The sequence below is a fragment of the Camellia sinensis genome, chromosome 4 (assembly GCF_055761805.1).
Source record: "Camellia sinensis isolate YWXY chromosome 4, ASM5576180v1, whole genome shotgun sequence".
NCBI lineage: Eukaryota > Viridiplantae > Streptophyta > Magnoliopsida > Ericales > Theaceae > Camellia > Camellia sinensis.
In genome coordinates, this window is record NC_138964.1 from 144,220,026 (window position 1) to 144,238,873 (window position 18,848).

Sequence of the window (18,848 nt, forward strand, 5' to 3'; positions counted from 1 at the left end):
TAACCACGTTTTCTAAAAAAAAAAATTGTTAAAAGCGTGATTACAAACCACGCTTTTACTATTTCACAAATTTTTCACGAGATTAGCCTAAAAACAGTAAAAATGTGATTTGTAATAGTACTTTAACCTAATTTAAAATTTCCGTCCAAATTAGGCGTAATTTTAAAATTAAATTGTTATTTTAGTTTAATTTGGGAAAAGGCTCTTAACATTAATCTAATGTGACGTCTCATTATTTATACTAGTATTATAATGATTGACCATAAAATAATGTCTTATTGACCGACGCAGTCGAATTAGAGTCTCTCTCTCTCTCTCTCTCTCTCTCTCTCTAGATTTCAGAAACCAGCACCGAAAATGGAGGAGCAAGAGAAGTCCATCCAAGAAGAGCTTTCACTGCCAATCTTACTAGCTGACCGAGTCATCAAGTCAGCTCAAGAAGCCGAGTCTTCCCTAGCCGACTGCGCCGAACTCGCTAAACAAGCCCACAAGCTCTCCCACCAGCTCCGCTGCGCCGCCCGCCTCGCCGCCGCCGCCTCCTCCCTCTACGACCGTCCCCTCCGCCGCATCGCCGCCGATGTATCCAAAAACCTCGACCGCGCCCTAACGCTAGTTCGCAAGTGCAAGCACGGCGGCGGCGTCCTCCGCCACGTCTTCGCCATCACCACCACCGCCGACCACCGCAAGGTCTCCTCCCTCCTCGATTCCTCCTCCGCCGACGTCGCCTGGCTCCTATCCATCTTCGATTTCGACTCCGACGGCGGAGGCGCCAATCTATCTCTCCCTCCCATCGCTAGCAACGACCCTACCCTCGCCTTTGTCTGGACCTACATCGCCGCCGTACAAATGAACCACCACCACCGCGGCCGTATCGACGCCGCCAACAACCTCGCTTCCCTTGCCCGAGACAACGATTTGAAGAAGAAGATAATCGTCGAAGAAGGCGGAGTTCCGCCGTTGCTCAAGTTGTTGAAAGAACGGGCTTCGCCAGAATCTCAAATCGTCGCCGCTGGAGCTCTCCTTAGCGTGGGGAATGATCCCAGAAGGGTCAAATTAATAGCCAGAGAGCACGCGGCGGCGGTAATTTTGCAGGTTCTTGGAGATTCTCCGATTAAGGTTCAGATTGCGGTGGCGAATTTGGTGGCGAAGATGGCCGAGATGGATTCGGATGTTCAGGAAGAGTTTGGGAAAGAGAATGTAATTAGGCCTCTAGTGATGTTGTTGTGCGTGGATATAGAATTGGATGATACAAAGCTTCAAGCAGGTAGTACTAGTATTCATTCACTTGTTCAGATTAATAAGGAATTATCTAGAAGCCCATTATTGAATCATACCCTCCATACGGATTCGAATTCGAGTTCTTCGACGACTTTGCATAAGAAGGACAAGGGATTTGAATCACCTGAATTGAAACTTGATCTCAGGATTAGTTGTGCAAACGCTTTGTGGAAACTCTCGAAAGGGTGTTTGTTAAATAGTAGGAAGATAACCGAAACGAAAGGGTTGCTTTGTTTGGCAAAACTCATTGAAAAGGAAAAGGAAGAATTGCAGATTAATTGTTTAATGGCAGTGATGGAGTTAGCTGCTGTAGCAGAATCTAACACTGAGCTTAGGCGACTGGCTTTTAGACCCACTTCCCCAGCTGCAAAGGCAGTTTTGGAACAGCTTCTGAGAGTGATGAACGAATCAACCAGTCCTACATTGCTGATTCCCGCTATAAATTCGATTGGATCTCTGGCACATACATTCACAATGAGAGAAACTCGAATAATTGGTCCTTTGGTTACCCAACTTGGGCATAGGAATTCAAATGTGGGTACTGAAGCGGCTATTGCACTTGGTAAATTTGTTTGTCCGGATAATTTTAATCGTGTGGAGAACTCGAAGGCGATTATCAACTCTGATGGGATTCCAAAGCTAATGAATCTGCTCAAGGCCAATGGTCGGGATCAAGTGCATGAACTTGTATTGCTATGCTACCTTGCTTTGAATATTGACAAGGACAAGGGTCTTGAACATGCAAGAGTATTGAATGTTCTTGAGGGCGCGGCTCGCTCTGTGTTGCCTCGACATCCTGAATTGAGAGAATTATTTGCCATGGCTATACATCACCTTACTCTATATCAAGCTGGAGTACACATCCATATACCGGCTCATGCACTGTAAATGACATTGCTTGACCAGCCAAAACATTTTATTGAGATGGATTTGTCTTGGGACTCTTAGGCTATGTTTGGATCATGGATTTGGAAAAGGAAAAGAAAATTTGAGGGAAATGTGAATAAAATGAGTTAAATTTTTTCTCCATTTCCCTTTTCAAATTCTTACTCAAATTCATGATCTAAACACAATCTTGGTGTACATGATGTAGATTGATACTTTGTATACACTAGGAAACCATGTGGCATACAAGATGGTTTGTTTGTTCATATTAACAATTTATCATTCAAGTAAATGTGTTGCTATTAGTGGAGCTGAGCTCATGTCTTGTAAAATATGTTGTAAAATATGTTCATCTGTTCTACTCTGTATTGTTTAAGAAATTCCAACTTTTGTTTCTTTTTATGGTTTTTTTGCATCCCCCTACGTTGTGTGTTTGTTCTCTCTCCGGATTTTCTTATGCAGCTGTATCAAGGATCCCTATTGCATGGATTGATATCATTTTATTGTTAATAATTTGTAAGGAAAGAAAGAAATGTAAGTAGTTTTGAATTACATTAGTTACTGTATATATATATATATATATCTTCCCCAATTGATTTGTATGGGATACTTACTGGTTGTGCCTTAACTTAGGGCCAATTTTACTACCACAGCATGGTTCTTGTTAATTGGTGAGTAATTCCTATAAGAAAAGAAAGAAACGCAAGTAGTTTTGAATTATTGACATTGTGGTTGGGATTGCAGATTGTTATACATACATACATATATATATATATATATATATATCATTGTCAACTGCTTGCAGGTTGTGCCTTACTTGGGGCCTATTTTACCTCCACAGCATAGTTCTTGTTAATTGGTGAGTAATTATGAAGATTTAATAGGAGTATACAACCTATAAGGAATTGACCAACTGATTTGCATAGGCTACTTACAGGTTGTGCCTTAGCTTATGGCATGTTTTACCTCCACAGTATGGTTCTTCTTAGTTGGTGAGTAATTAGGAAGATTCTATACCAAGTTATCTTGTAGTTTGGCATTTCGGAAGTGTATATCTGCATTTTAGAGCCAACATAGAATTTACCAATTTTCACTCTCAGAGTCATTTAGTTTGAAATGGCAGTGGCTAGACATAAATATGATATTAGAATCATGTGAGAACTAGCTGATGCTAAGCATTTGGCATTGATCATGATGCATAAATCAACTGCATGATTTCGGAGGTAATATGAAGTTTTTTGAATAGTGATTTGAAGTTTTTTTAAAGTCTTATTGTATCTTAGTAGTAATCCTGTGAATTTTAATTGTTTGGTGTAGCATGTCTTCTGGCTTCATCATTTGTCTGATGATTTACTTTTCGATGCCGAATCCCTTGGTTATATAATGCTGATTGTGATTCTCTTGCCAGTGATGGCTCTTCCTCATAATTGTGTGACGACAAGCATGCTAATGAGTATGCAATGGATCAAAAGCATATTTAGAAGGTATGATGCATAAGATTTATTTGCCCAAATTGCCATAACTTTCAATTTTCTTTTGCATTAATTGACACAATTACTGGGTGTATATTAATGACCTCATTTCTAAATTATTGTATCATTTTTTAAACACATTGGCAAACAAATTGGTGTTGTAAGAGGTGTTATGTGGAAGATCTAGTTATCAAATTTCACTATGTCTGGCATGTATCGAGGATCTTTTATGGTGTCAAATTTAGTTGTTTCACCCTTTTGTTGGATTGTGCTATTGTTTTTTTATTAGCAATATGTGTTACATTACAACAAAACTCAAAATAATTATTAAAAAAAAAAAAAAAATTGCTATATATTAATTGTTCTCTAAGAGGTCATGATTTGGCATGATGGACAGATCATTACCATAGTTTTGTGGTTGTGAGTTTGAGTAATGGTAATGAGAATCAACCTCTCTAAGAAAAATGGAGAAAAGGTAAGCGGGGAGCCTTGTGCATTTGGTATGACCTTTGTTATACATATTTATTGTTTGCTCCACTTCTAGTGTGGTTTTAAAATCATGGAAAACTATTGTACAAAATCCTTGAGACACATGGTGTTTTTAGGTCACACAGTGGCAAAATTTTCAGAATGTATGCAATAGTGAATCAAGTCTTCAAACTTGTATGACCTTCACATGAAAGAAAGGCCTCTTTGAAGACACCTACAATGAGGAGTGGGTGTGTTTTGAAGCCTAACAGTGCTTGTGTGGATCAAGTTGCCAATACACAGCATATCCTGAGGGGTCCAAATAGACATGCAACATATAGAAATTGACTCTAGAAAATTCATTACACTAGTTTGGCATTGTTGAATCCCCAATACACGTGTTGTAGCTGAACACTTATGTCGCTTTTGTTATGAACATGAAAATAACATAACATATACTATATTAATCCCTTCCACGTAATTGCTTTGGGATGATGCTGGAGATGTGGACTAGCTTGCAATAGAAGTGTACATAGGGGTTTTGGACCATATAGCCGAATCTTTGTTTTTGTTTTTTGTATTTTTTTTCCCCAGATTTTCTGAATTTACAATGATATTTGATCAAATGATCAAATCCCACCTTTATCCTACATATATATGTAATCCAAGATGATTCTCGAATATTTTTGACTTTTCAAGTGACTATAATTTTTTATTGAAATTCCCTAATGATTCTAGATAATTATAGAATGTGGAATCCTCTTTCTAATTTTGTCAACACAATTCCCTTCTCACTAAAAAAATGATGATGTACAAATAACAGTTATTCTTAAGATTGGGCTTTGACCATGCACTTCTTTTGCTGAAACATAATAGGTCTGGTCTGGCTGGAGTTTGAGAAATATTGAAAATGAAGTCTCATAAGCATCCATGTAATGACCATAATGGTCTACAGGAAATGTGCACATGCAGGTTGGTGTAGTTGGCAAGTGTTTAGACAATTCTGGCAAAGAGCATTGAGTAGCAATACATGAATTATTTGGTGTCTTAAATACACATGCTGTATACATTGGCTAGCAGATGTTTTTGGGTTTCCATCTCGTGTCTCTTGTACTTTGGAGGCAGGTGCATGTAAGAGAGGTATGTAGATATTACCGAAATAAATATAAATAAATAAAGAAAGAAAAAAAAGGAGTATTTAGATGCATGAATTGTTAGAAATATCAATGCCGTGAAGTCTGTATCGGAGTACCTTTACTTAATTATTTATTTATTTTAATTAATATCAGAGTACTTGTTCACTTTTTAGTTTTCAGTGATGATATTTGCATTGCAACAAAGCTTAGGGTGATCTATATTAAGATGCCAATTATGCCCTCAGTTGATATGTGGGCTGACCCAATGCATCACGCCTAATTAAAAGTTGCTTGCATTTTTTTTTGCTATTAGTAATCTATATACAAGATATGCTTTTCTCCTGATCTCTAATGTTGGCCTCCTAATTGTTTTTTTAATTCTGTTTTTCCAGTAGTAAAACTATCATTTACTGCAACTTAAGTATTATGTTTGATAATAGTGTTAATTTGATTTGGAACACTCGTCACCCATACATCCTATTTCAAGGTTGTGTGTTTGCATGTGTAATTGTTGTATATTTCATTTGTTCTAAGTTTAATCCGATGATTTGGATTAGATAATATAATACAAGTTTGATTTGGCAATAATTCAATGTCATTTTCCTTGAGATGATTTTACAAACTCAAAAAAATTGCTATTTGCAGGTTGGATATACGTTATAACCCTATTTGTTGACAGGACCATATTGTAATTTTTTCCAAAACCTTACACTGGATAGATTGATGCAGTGCCTAATTAGTAGCAAAGAAAAAAGTTCTACTTCATAGGAAAAACTTTATAAGCCAAATTTGTTATTTTCTTGTTTCTTGGCCAGAGTGCTTCATGTTCTTGTGGAATTGCATAGCAATTTGTTTTTCTTTGTTTTCATAATTCTCTCTCTCTTTCTTTGCAAGTTGTTTTGCTATTTTTGACTTATAAGATGCGAGCAGAAGCTGCACCAAACACACTAGTACAGATTCCCAAATAATAATAAAGAAACTGAGCAACCACAATAAGTTGTACCAAACAGGGCCTTAGAGTGACATATCAGCTGCTTTTTTTTTACTGTTGATGAAATGTGCCCAGACAAATAACAGGTTTCTTGCATTGTATTACTAATAACTATTAGTAAACATAATGTCCCTAACATTTTTATTTAAGTAATTCTATTTGCATACCACAAAAAATATCAATACCCAACATTTATTCTGTTTGGACATAAACTTCCGAATAAAAGTTAAATGTTTGGGCATAACTTCTGAACAAAAAAACAGTTGAACGGAATGTATATCTGAACTATTCATTTTTGTTTGGAAGTTTATGTCTGAACATTTGACTTTTGTTCAGAAGTTTATGTCCGAACGACACAAATGGTGTGTATTGAAATTTTTTGTGGTGTGTGAATAGAATTTATTTTTTTTCTCACTGTTTCCTACCAATTTGAAGCAGAATTCTATGATTTACATAGCTCCACCTTGGTTTGATAGAGTCAAGAATGTGATTCACCCGAATGTTTCCTGTGTTTTTTCCCTTTTTCCTGCGCGAATGTTTTATATGTCGTTTTACAATATCCCCTTCAAAGTAGAATCCCTAAACTATTTTACCATATCCTGGGCTTTTCCTTTCTGTTACTGTGATTGTTGACTAGTGGCATCTATGCTTGGTTTCCATTCTTTCACTTCCTAATAAATATTCTCATTACTCTTCTGGAGACTACTGTCAAGTGTGAATCTTATGCTTATTCAGCTCCCCACCTTTGCATATCAAGCCCATATAATATAGGAGATTTTTTGATAAAATTTCTCTGTCTGTCTTTTGCTTTTTGGATGATTATGCCCCCTTTTTGTGATGTTTCATTAATGAATTTTACTTATCAAAAAATAAAGGTTCTCTAATCTCAAGTGGTCTGATATTATTTGTCAACTTTTCAATCATAAATGAGGGAGTGTGTGGAACCAGAGAAATCCAATTCTCCAGCTAGGATTCGAATCTAGACCTTGTGAGCCGTTGGGTCTGGGCCTGAGGTTCTTACAGTTCATAAATTGTTTGGATCTTGTAATTCTGCCTAACTTCATCAGACCAAGAAATATGCTAGAAAAGGAATGGGAAATTAGTACCTAATTCCCATTCCTATATATGTGGATTAGCTTTGTTTGTTGGTGTGGATTGTTATTAGGGAACCAATATGGAGATGAAGGAACATTATAATTGTTGCAAATATAATTCTAGTTTTTTTCTTTTGTATTTTGTATCATTACTCTCCTAATTACAAAAATGTTCAAACTGCAGTTTTGGTGTCAAATGCATTGCTTGACTTGACACATCTCCAGTTGTCTACAGTTGTTCCTAGGCTAGGTATTGTCATGTAGTGCTGATGATGTCATTCCTTAGAAGCTATCTGTGTTTGAAAGCATTGGTACGACTTATTCTCTCATATTCTGATATGGGTTGTTTAAATTATTGTTTACATCTTTGTGAATATGATTAGTTAGATTTTATCACTCTGATTCTTTCGGATTAGAGAGGATAGTCTCATCTGCATCCAAAGTCATGTGGATACGACTTAAAGACAAACTTGAATGTGAAATCTTGGAAAGTTGCAACATTAAAACTCATGATTGTTTAAATGTGGTTAGGTGTGGATGGCAATCTTTGGATGGTTCGTTATCAGGGACGTCCGTGGAACAAGGAACAAGCACCTGAAGATTCTGAACTTCATAATTTGCAGGTTGACAACTGATGGAGAAGGTACATTAAATCTAGAATCTTCAAATACATCAGCATGTTCTAATGTGATTTGATTACATATTGCAAGGGTGATTCTATAAACCACAGTCATCTCATTACACAACCCTTTTTTTTTTTTGTTTTTTAACAATCTTGTCCGCCTAAAATTACCAAAAAAAGGACTCGAACCCTAAAAAATCTAAACCTTAATTTCTCAACCTACCTGCCGTTCTCCCCCATCTCCATCGGCCACCAGCACTTCCACTGTTGCTTCCGCAGAACTCCATTGCCGGTGCCAACCTCTCCCCCACTTGCAGCCACCCTCCACTACTGGCCCCACTTCCCACCACCCCTAAACCTTATCCCCCGTTCGGCCACCAACGCTCTCCACCCATCCCCAGTGCATCCTTCCTCTCCCCTACCTGCGACATTTGGGACCAAAATTTGGAGAAATCAATTATTTTAATTTTTAATTTTTATTTTCTGGTTTGGTCAAGAAATTGCCACCCTATTAAATCTTAACCAATTATCTCAGCATGGTGACAGAGATAGTACCCATCGGCTTCAAATGAATTATGTTAATGCATTAGTACCTCCCTTCAGTGACAGTTTTGTTGATTGTGACAATGGCTTTTCAATTTGGAGCTTTTAAAGGGTGCATAGACTCTTTTGAGCACACCAACTAAATCACTTAAACTATTTATGTCCCAACAACAAAGGAAGCCATGGCACCATAAATGTGGTGGTAGAAACTTGACCGATCAAAAAGATTCAAGAAGTTTGATCGAATGCGAGATTAATTTTCTAGTTTCGTCTCATAGCGACATAGCATAACAGGGTCTTTGTCACCACATATTGAATTACATCAAACACATGAAATTATTCATAAAAATTGTTCCCCCCCCCCCCCCCCAAACTCATTTCAATCTCCAAAAATTAAATCCTAATTTGTCATTATTTTTGTTTGTTCATTAGATTGACTTATAAGCTATGTTATCAGAATCTTACGATTCGATTCTCGATTTGATACGCAAATTTTGCAAAATCGATACGAATCTATGAGTGAATCTATTTTGGAAGTGAATCTCTAGTGAATCGCACGATTCACTATCGATTCACGATTCGATTCACTTCTTACGATTCATGCAATTTTTGAAATTATTGTGTTCGACATATTTTCGACTCATTTTTTTCATCTTTTTTAGTGAAAATGACATAATACAACTTCTAATAGTATTTAATGCCAAAATAACCAACATATATATATGATTTGTTATTATTTTAGTGATTATGGAATTTTTTATAGGATCCAATCAGCTTCAGTCAGACGTAACATATTTTTAACCTTTATTCTCATTTTTGTCCCGTTCAAAAAATTGTAATATATCTTCTAAAGATGTTTAAGATTAAAGTTACACTATGAATTATCTATTACTATTTTATTAAATTGAATACTACATGTGTGAGGTAAGTTATACATTTTAAAATGTTTTAGGCTTTAAAATAAAATATCCTAAATAATTCTTTCTTATTATTTGTTCACTCTTACTTAGAAAAGTATATATACTTATTGTCTAAATATCAATATCGTTGTTAACTATTGTTACTTTAAAAATTAATAGTTTGTTTATTTGGTTATTATCTTTATAAAGAATGGTTGATAAAAAAATCTAAAAAAAAAAAAAAAAAGGTAAGATGATGATTTTACATAGGAACCTTTGTTAACTTCCTATCTATTAAATTACGTGATTATCATTCAAAATAACATTTTTGTTGATTTAAGTCTAAATATTTTATATTCATAAGATATATTTAACATTTAAATGTATAGATATATGTTTTTAAGTGATTTAGAAAAAGTGACCGAATCTTTACGATTCACGATTCAATTCGATTCGCGATTCAGTACGAGGCCATTTCGATTCACGATACGAATCCCAATTTGACAACTATGCTTATAAGTACTAAAGAAAATAATTACATTAATCTTGAATGGTAAACAAAAAAAAAAAACTAACTCCAAGATCTTTCTTTTACATATTTTATCATTCAAATCAATGGAGTCACATAACAAATTATACTCAAAACTTATAATACATTAGATAGATGTGGTTAGTTTTGTTCAATTTGATGGGTCAACCGACCCGACACTCATACATGTACCATGGCCCCCAATCCCACTACAATTTGAAATTAATGCTAAGTCAATCAATGTAGCAAAGCTTGTGATGTAGTTATAAATTTCAATTTGTGGTGACGTAGGAACACGAGAAGGGTAGGGCAAAGAAGAACGCCAGAGAAAGGAGACAAATGATCTGAATTTCGTGTTATACTAATCTTTTGTAAGTGGGGCGGAGAGCTTTCTTCAATTGGCCCCGGGTTAATGGATATGGACCAGTTTTGATGACTTGTGGGTCATGAGCCATGCCTATGGTGAATTGAAACAGAGAAGAGAAGAGATCATTATAGAGCAACTACTTCTTTTAAGTAGGTTCATTAGGCTCAGCTGTACTCTTTATCAAAATTGAGCATGTGCTCGAGCATCTTTCTTTTTAGAGTATTGTTGTTGTACAACTTTGACTTGTTCTTGTAACTTTGTTGTTGTTTGTTTTGTCCTAGTTTTCTGTCATTTTGTTGCAACAAATGGTTAGAATTGTCAAGCCGCACCTTCATCAGCAGAGTTTGATTTCTCTATAATAGTTTTTCTACAATGATTTTGTTGTGCATTTTTACCACAGCAAGAGACATTAACAAAGTATATGATCTAACTGTTCAAGTTAAAATTGAAATAACATGACATTAAAATTATACATTCTAAAATGAGTTAGCTTTGGTTTTAACTTTAAATATAGGATTGGATTTTCATAGTAAGACTATGCGGAGAAATTCGTCATAGTGTTTGAGTCTTGCTTATATAAATCTTGTGTTAGAGGCAGTTGGGGTGCACCCCTCCCCCCCTAATGATGGCATAACTATTCTTGTAACTTTTTTTGTGGGCATTTTCAAAAAAAGAAAATGTGTGACATTTACACCAAGTTTAATGTTTACTTTACGTAATACTAATGGTGTGCACACTTGATGGGTGTGCTATTGTAGATTATAAATTTTGATTTGAATCGAATTTTATTAGTTGTGGAAGGCTTTAATTTGGACAATTACAAGAGACATGATACTTATATTTAGAGTATTTGGCTCCAAAATTTAGGATTGTAATTGATTAAAAAAGTAAATATATGTGGAATTATGTAATTCTTGTGAGGGTCTGAAATACTTTTTTGTGAACACCAACTTAGGTGTTCACAAATTATAATAGAATAAATAGATAGATAGATAATGTATATATATTTATTTTGTAAATTAATGTTGCCAGAAAAATGTTGGCATCACCAAAGTGGATAAGAGATGAGAGAGTTTATAAGATTTTCTAGTCTATCTTTCTTTCTTGTTAGTTCTTTTCTCAAATTGGCAAGCAATTGTAAGCAGTAATCAATGTGAAGTTCTTGGGAAGTCTTGAACTGTAGAATTGTTATTCCAGTGTCAGTGAAATTTTAAATTAGATCAACATTGGCGTGCTCTTTGGTGTTTCTACCGGTGTGTTTCTTGCTCGTAAGAGATAGGTTTATGGTTCCTAGGACGTGCCAAAGTGTTGCTAATTAGTGCTACTTTCGAATAGATAGTTTGCCATAAAATTTGTTGGGTTTATGCTTCCCGGGAGGTGCAAAAGTGTCGCTAATTAGTGTTACTTTCAGATAGATAGTTTGTCATACCATTTGTTTCTAGTCAAGCTCCGGTACTGTTTCCTAACTCCCATCCTGTCCACAAAATTCTGTATTTGGATAACAAATTTAGAGAGGGATTTATAATTAGACAAGAAAAAGCAAAATATATAAATGAATTATAAACTTTTTTTTTTAAAATCATATTTTCTCTTCCCTTTAGTATTTTCCCCCCACAAATCTCTCCTAAATCTAAGATCTGAATACAGTATAATGCACTTTCAAGTTAAATTCATCTTGTTTATCAATATATGCACTATTCAGATAACCATACCAAACAAAACTTCTAAGCTACATAAAAATATTTCTCCTCATTCTATCAACGGCTATATGCTTAGTTTTTTATATTTAAAAACTTAGGGTTTAATTTGTTAAATGGTTCAAACCTAATAGTTTTTTTTTTTTTTTAATTTTTTTTTTATAATTTTCCCTAAAAAGAATTTGATATGAAATTTTACATGCTGACTGTCAGACTACTTAACATACAACTGAGATCAGTAGTGTTGAAACAACATTGGGGGAGTTACACACTAAATTGGATTTGGATGCAAAATTAAAATCCTAGCAAAATTGGAAAAGTTAGGTAAAATGTTTTGGGTTTGGGATAGACTTGCACTCAGAAAAAGATTGGTGAAAGGAGGGGAAAAGATTGGCATGAAAATAACATCATAATTGTATACATTACGATAAAAGCAGTGGACAGTTTTGAACCACAAAATTAGTTTCACTCAATACAATTACAGAAAACATTGATTAATTCAATTCTTGAAACAAATACACTTGAGTGAAATACAAAAAGATTACAAAATTTCACTTTATTAACACAGAAAAAACAAAAGAAAAAGGGGAAAATTAAATTGCTCACCTCAACCCTTCTGTAGGAGTTTTTCCTGTACTATCAACATCTGTGCATGTGTGTTTGTTTGTAGAGAAAGTGAAAGAAAAATGAAAATTTACAGATTATATCTGCTGGAAAATATCCATGCTTGCCCCGGTTAGATCTTCTGATGGTGACATCAATGGATAGCTACCGAAACTTTCTGGCCATGGACTCGGCTTCATTTCTTCAGATTTGCTCCCATTGATTTGGCACTGAAAAACGGGTCCTAACTTGTTTTCGACGCCCCATGAAAATGCTGAATTTTCCACCATGTTGTTGATTTGGAAGCCAGTGTGGCTATTGACATTTGAACTATTGCTTGGACTTTCTTTCACGTCGTTGAACAAGAAAGAACTCATTTGCGAAGCAGAATTATCAGAAAAATCCATCTCAGACATGTTTCCGTGATCAAAATTAGCTAAATTGGGCATTGCAGAGAATCCAAAGTTTGGATTCAAATCCATATTTTGCTGATATTGTGTCAAAAGATTCGAATTGTACGCAATTGGATCAGTACTCACTTGAAATTCAGACAAGAAAAGAGGATCGAAGATTGGTTTGGTTCCAAATTGATTTCTTGTAGTATCTGTGATAAGTCCACCATCATAGTAACTTGTACTGTCGACTGGAAATGCTTGATTGGCTTCAGTTGAGGCCGATACATTTGCCAATGATGAATGTTTTTCTGAACAATTCTTGGCATCTTTGATCAACTCTGTCTCGCTTATTAGCGCCTTGTGGGTGTTCGGATCAATGCCTTGCTTCATTAGCTTCTTCTTCAAACAAGAGTTCCAAAAGTTCTTCACTTCATTGTCTGTTCTTCCTGGTAATTGTGCTGCAATTTGAGCCCACCTGTCATTTTCCCGAGAAAATGTATCAACAACACTGAAAATTTTGAATACCCATTTCAAAATTTGTATACCCATTTCAGAATTTGAACAATATATAAATGCCCATTTCAAGATTTGAGCAATATAGCAATACCCATTTCAAAATTTGTATTACACATACCAAAATTTATATTACCCATTTCAAGATTTGAACACCCATTTCAAGATTTGAGCAATATAGCAGTACCCATTTCAAAATTTGAATTACCCATTTCAAAATTTTTGTATTACCCATTCCAAGATTTGAACAATATATGAATACCCATTTCAAAATTAGTAAAAAAGATACTAATTTTGATTGATAGTGTTCAAAAATACCTATTGCCCAGAGCTTCATGTAGACTAATTATGAGATCCTCCTCTTGTTGTGAAAACATTCCTCTCTTGAGGTCAGGCCTCAAGTAGTTTATCCATCTCAGTCTACAGCTCTTTCCACACCTCTGCAAACCTGCACGAATCAGAAAAACAAAACCTAGAAACATCTACAACATTGAAAACAATTTTTCTACACAACATAGAAAACAAAAAATGTGAGGTGGTTTTTTGCTCACCTGCTAGTTTAGGAACTGTGCTCCAACACCCAACACCAAATCTAGTAATGTAATTGAACAGTTTTTCATCTTCTTCCGGTGACCACAAACCTTTCCTTAACTTGGGCTTCACAACACAGCACGATTGGCGTCCCATTGGCGATTTGTTATGCATGAATTGTGTTAATTACACAACCAGTTTGTTATCAATGAAACATCAAAGTGTTGTGATGGCTCAAATGATTCAGATAGGTGAGGAATGAGATGTGATATAAGTTTATATGATGATTGAGTCGAAAAATTTTGAGAAAGCTAGTGAAATTTCATACTTAGAACTGAAGGCATGAGAGAGAGAGTAGGAAGGTGCAGAGCAATCAAGTGGGATTTACGCAATTTTGGTACTGCTTTTGCATTGGAAATGGATTGGGTTTTAAGATATCTCTATCTGTGGAAAATTGTACTCCAAAAAGGCAAGATAAATGAGAACATTTATATAAACGTGTATGAGTATGAATAATGACTATTTATTTATGTTCAACCATAATGGTATACACATTTTATGAGAGGGTTAGATGATCTGGTGTGCTAAATCGCTTTGTTCTCCTATTTCAAAACATGCCTCTAAAATTTTGTGTATCGAGATTTTTACACCATCAAATATCTGTAAGTGTTTTAGGACAAGAGAAGTGAGAAATTTTGGGACACGAGATCCTTTGTTCCCAAATTTTATGTCTCTTATTTCAAAACATTTACGATCATTACATATGTCTTGAAATTCTCATATGATGAAATGATTGCGAGCAGTTTTGGATAGAATGACAGGAAAAATTTGGGAATTGGCCATGTTTGGTTTGCTTTTTAGAAACATGTTTCAATTATTATTTTTTTAAACTAAAAATTAGTTTTGTGAACAAAAAAAATAAAAATAAAAGCACTTCATATTTTTATATAATTTTATCTTTTTAGAGCGCAGAAATAATGTTTAAAAATATAGTTTGTTGTTTTATATTGGTCAAACTAGTTTTTATTTATAAAAAAAGAAAAATTCAGAAAACCTTTCAAAAACTCAAACCAAACACGGCCCTTTGGCCAAATTTTGAGACACAAAATCTTTGGCCTAAAAGTTAATTTACAAATCATACATGACGTTTTTCTTAAGGTACGCTACATTAAAAACGTTCATGAACGAGTAATTATTTGAAACTTAGCAATTAATGTGTTCTACTTGTCATGTTACCTCAAATTCAGTATGAGTTTGGGCCGATTGATATGTTCGTTAGTCTTTTTCTTCGAAAACAAGAAATTGATAGTCATTTGTAAGGTGAGAACTTTAAATAGACCATTATTATTAGCATTTGATGCTTGAAAAGTCTTATGAAAGATCATAAAATGCCATTGTTTATATTTTTATATAATTGTAATGCAATAAGGACACACATTATATTTGCAACGCTAATTAAATGATGAGATTTTAAAATTTTGAAATTTCAAAAGAAGAAGAAGAAACGGAAAGTTTTGTGTTGTTTTCCTTTTGTAGTGTCATAATAGGCAAACATTTTCTTGGAAAACAAAAGAAAAGAAAAGAAAGTGAAAGCTACTCGTGAGTAAATTAGTTAGAAATGTTTCAAGCGTATGGGCATTACATGGCTCCAACGAACTATTCATAGCTATCCTTTTCAAAACTAAGAATAATCACCACGGCATAGAAATGAGCTCAACTAGAAGCACTCGTATATCTATAACTAGAGTTTTTTGAATTTTTTAAATTGTCCTTATGTAACTGTTCTTATGTAATTATCAATTTCAAATTTTGTGAGTTCTAATATTGTCTTGTAACTTTTCAATTTTTTACTACACACCTACAAAGTATACACACATTGTCTATGTATATATAAAAAAAGTGGTGGGCACACACAATGCGTGTACATATCATCAGAAAAATAAGATTGTGAAATGTATAGTTGAATTCAAAATTTAAAAATTAAAATAATTTATAAATCTAGATAGACTAACAATTGAGTAATTAGAAGAAAAAAAAAAATTGAATTCATAACTACCGATATAATTGGTGGACAAAAAAAAGGAGGGGGGGGGGGGTAGCTGAATGTAGCTTTGGAGTATTTTGAAAAATTTAAAATATGAGACATACATACCAAGAGAAGGCTTCTCTTTATAATAGTATAAGATATATAAATCTCCAAATTTTAAGTTATGTTTTGATTTGGTCCTCCAATCAATCCGGTGTCTAAAATTTGTGTGAAGGTTAGAAAGTTGATATAATTTCTCCTATAATTTTTCTTCTAACCACACTTAAATGCACTCATGTGCCATCTCAATTTGGGAATACTATTATGGGGGTTGCGCAGTAACAATTATTGTGCAGCGAAATAGGCCCATTTCGGAGTTTATTTTGATAATTCGAGCCGTTCACATTTTAGAATACATCAAACAAAACATGTATGCAAAAAATCAAGTTAATCGGATATCGTTTACCCATTCATCCACGTGGATGAATGGGTAAACGATATCCGATTAACTTGATTTTTTGCAGACATGTTGTACTTGATGTATTTTAAATGTGAACGGTTCAGATTATCAAAATAGACCCCGAAATAGGCTCATTTCACCGCACAACAGTTGCTGCTGCGCGAGCTGCACAACAGCATCCCCAATTCCTGTGCCATCCACATTAGCACTTTCAGTTTATATTTTCAACCAATAATACTACATTCTCTTACGTGGATGAATGGGTAAACGATATCCGATTAACTTGATTTTTTGCAGACATGTTGTACTTGATGTATTTTAAATGTGAACGGTTCAGATTATCAAAATAGACCCCGAAATAGGCTCATTTCACTGCACAACAGTTGCTGCTGCGCGAGCTGCACAACAGCATCCCCAATTCATGTGCCATCCACGTTAGCACTTTCAGTTTATATTTTCAACCAATAATACTACATTCTCTTAATTTATCACTTTTAAATAACTCTTAATGATGTGACATTGAGGTCAAACCTTACGTAATGAAATATTTGATAAATTAAAATTTGACATTTGTCAAACACATCATTAAGAGTAATTTTTAAGAATGATAAATTAAGTATTTAAAGCATTTTTCATTTTTAACCGTAAATGACAAGAGGATCCCATTAAAACACGAATTGCAATCTAAGGACTTAATGGTTGTAATGAAAAAAATTAAAGATCAAAACAAATTCAAGTGAAACTTTGAGAGTAAAAAATAGGGGAAATTACCCCTCAGTGTTATTTAGAAAAATATATATATATATATATATTATATATGTATGAAAAATTATATAGTTTTAGTAATTAATGTTGATAGAATTTACCATTAATTTGTAATTATTTTTGAAATTTCACATTAAAAAATACTTGTATAATTTATTCACTTTACTATTTAATTTAAGGTCAATTATAAATACACTATTTGAGATTTATTTAAAATATAGATTGTCCCCTCCAATTTGAAAAATTAGAAATACTTTCTTGTCATAATTTTTTAGTTAATAGAATTAGCAACCAAAAAAAAAAAAAAATCTAACTGCTCTCTTATACAATAATAAAATTGTTTAAATTATTAATTAAAATATATTTTTAATATTATTAAAAACTTTTAATTGACTTGATAATTTATTAATAAAATGGGTCATTTGCTATACGATTAGAACTTGAAATGGTGAGATATATAATTTTCAAAATAATAGGGAACAATTCATATTTTAAGCAAATCTCATGGGGTGTATTTATAATTTATACTGTAATTTATCATATTAGGAGCAAGTTAAATGAATTACAATCACAACTACATTTGTCGTTTGGCAAAAAAAATTTAATTGACTTTTTTTGAATTGGGAATTTTTTGGCTTTGTTTGGGGAGTGGATTGGTTTTTTGACTTTTTGACTTTTTTGGCTAATTTAGCCTGTGTTAAAAAGCTTGGTTTGAGAAAGATTTTTTGGATTTTTGACTTTTTTGACTTTTTTTGTGAGAGAAGAGTGTAATGATTATGGGTTGAATGTGATATTTTGTTGTTTATGGCTAAAATAATCTATTTTGTCTTTTATGACTAAAATAGCCAAAAAAACCTGGAAACCAACTTGCCAAACGAAGGCTTTGGGATTATTTTTTTTGACTTTTTTGACTTTTTTGAGAGAAAAAGTGAAGTGATTATGGTTTGGATGTGACATTTTATCTTATGAAAAATGCTTGAACCCTTTTTTTGGGACCCTCACAACTCCCTTTGAATTTCAACCACTGATGTTGAGATCCAAAGGAGGTTGTGGAATCTCAAAAAAAGGGGTTAAAAAAAAGGAGATCTCAATCATTGTTGTTTTCTTATTGGATTATTTATATTTTGGGTTATTTATATTTTATCTTTGTTTTCTATTTATATTTTGTCTTTTGTGCTTTTTTTTAGTCCTAAAAACCCTAGCCAAATAGAGCCTAAAAATCAAATACAATAAGTTATTATTATGAATTATTTTTTTTATATCTTTTGCCTCTTTAATTTTTACTTGAATTTTGCTTAAATCCTTCACTTTCTAATTAAGCTGTGAGAGTTTGAATATAAATAGAAAACAAAGAAATTGTAATGGCTAAACACATTTGTAAGAAAAAAAAGAAGAAGAATAATAATAATAATAACGTTTTTATATAGTTTGAAAAGTGAATTAATTTTTAATATTTTTCAGTAATTTTTTTAATAAAAAAGTATTTATTGTAACAATTAATTTGGACCCCTTAGAATCAATGATTGGGGGTTGATCGACGTGATAGCGTCACCGAACCGACCTAAATCATATGT

At 33.7% G+C, this 18,848-nt stretch overlaps 2 protein-coding genes and 1 long non-coding RNA gene across 4 annotated transcripts; 2 read left to right on the top strand and 1 right to left on the bottom strand.

The window, feature by feature from the left end:
* Positions 1-357: 357 nt before the first annotated feature.
* On the top strand, positions 358-2,166 carry LOC114322972 (uncharacterized). Its single transcript, XM_028270433.2, has one exon. It carries the CDS (start codon positions 358-360, stop codon positions 2,164-2,166), a length of 1,809 nt encoding a protein of 602 aa, XP_028126234.1.
* A 2,873-nt stretch (positions 2,167-5,039) lies between these two features.
* Positions 5,040-10,655, top strand: LOC114322944 (uncharacterized). The gene is made up of 3 exons (XR_003650957.2): positions 5,040-7,635; positions 7,856-7,967; positions 10,209-10,655. It is a non-coding gene; the product is annotated as an uncharacterized LOC114322944 (long non-coding RNA).
* A 1,804-nt stretch (positions 10,656-12,459) lies between these two features.
* On the bottom strand, positions 12,460-14,552 carry LOC114322988 (transcription factor MYB53). Of its 2 annotated transcripts, none has more exons than XM_028270447.2 (3): positions 14,044-14,552; positions 13,811-13,940; positions 12,460-13,454 (listed from the first exon to the last, which is right to left on the bottom strand). In XM_028270447.2, the coding sequence occupies exons 1-3, from the start codon at positions 14,195-14,197 to the stop codon at positions 12,683-12,685; spliced, it is 1,056 nt and encodes a 351-aa protein (XP_028126248.2). In that variant the 5' UTR covers positions 14,198-14,552; the 3' UTR covers positions 12,460-12,682. The 2 variants fall into 2 exon arrangements, with proteins under 2 accessions (XP_028126248.2, XP_028126247.2); XM_028270446.2 differs by having other exon boundaries at positions 13,811-13,964; positions 14,044-14,486.
* Positions 14,553-18,848: the final 4,296 nt, after the last annotated feature.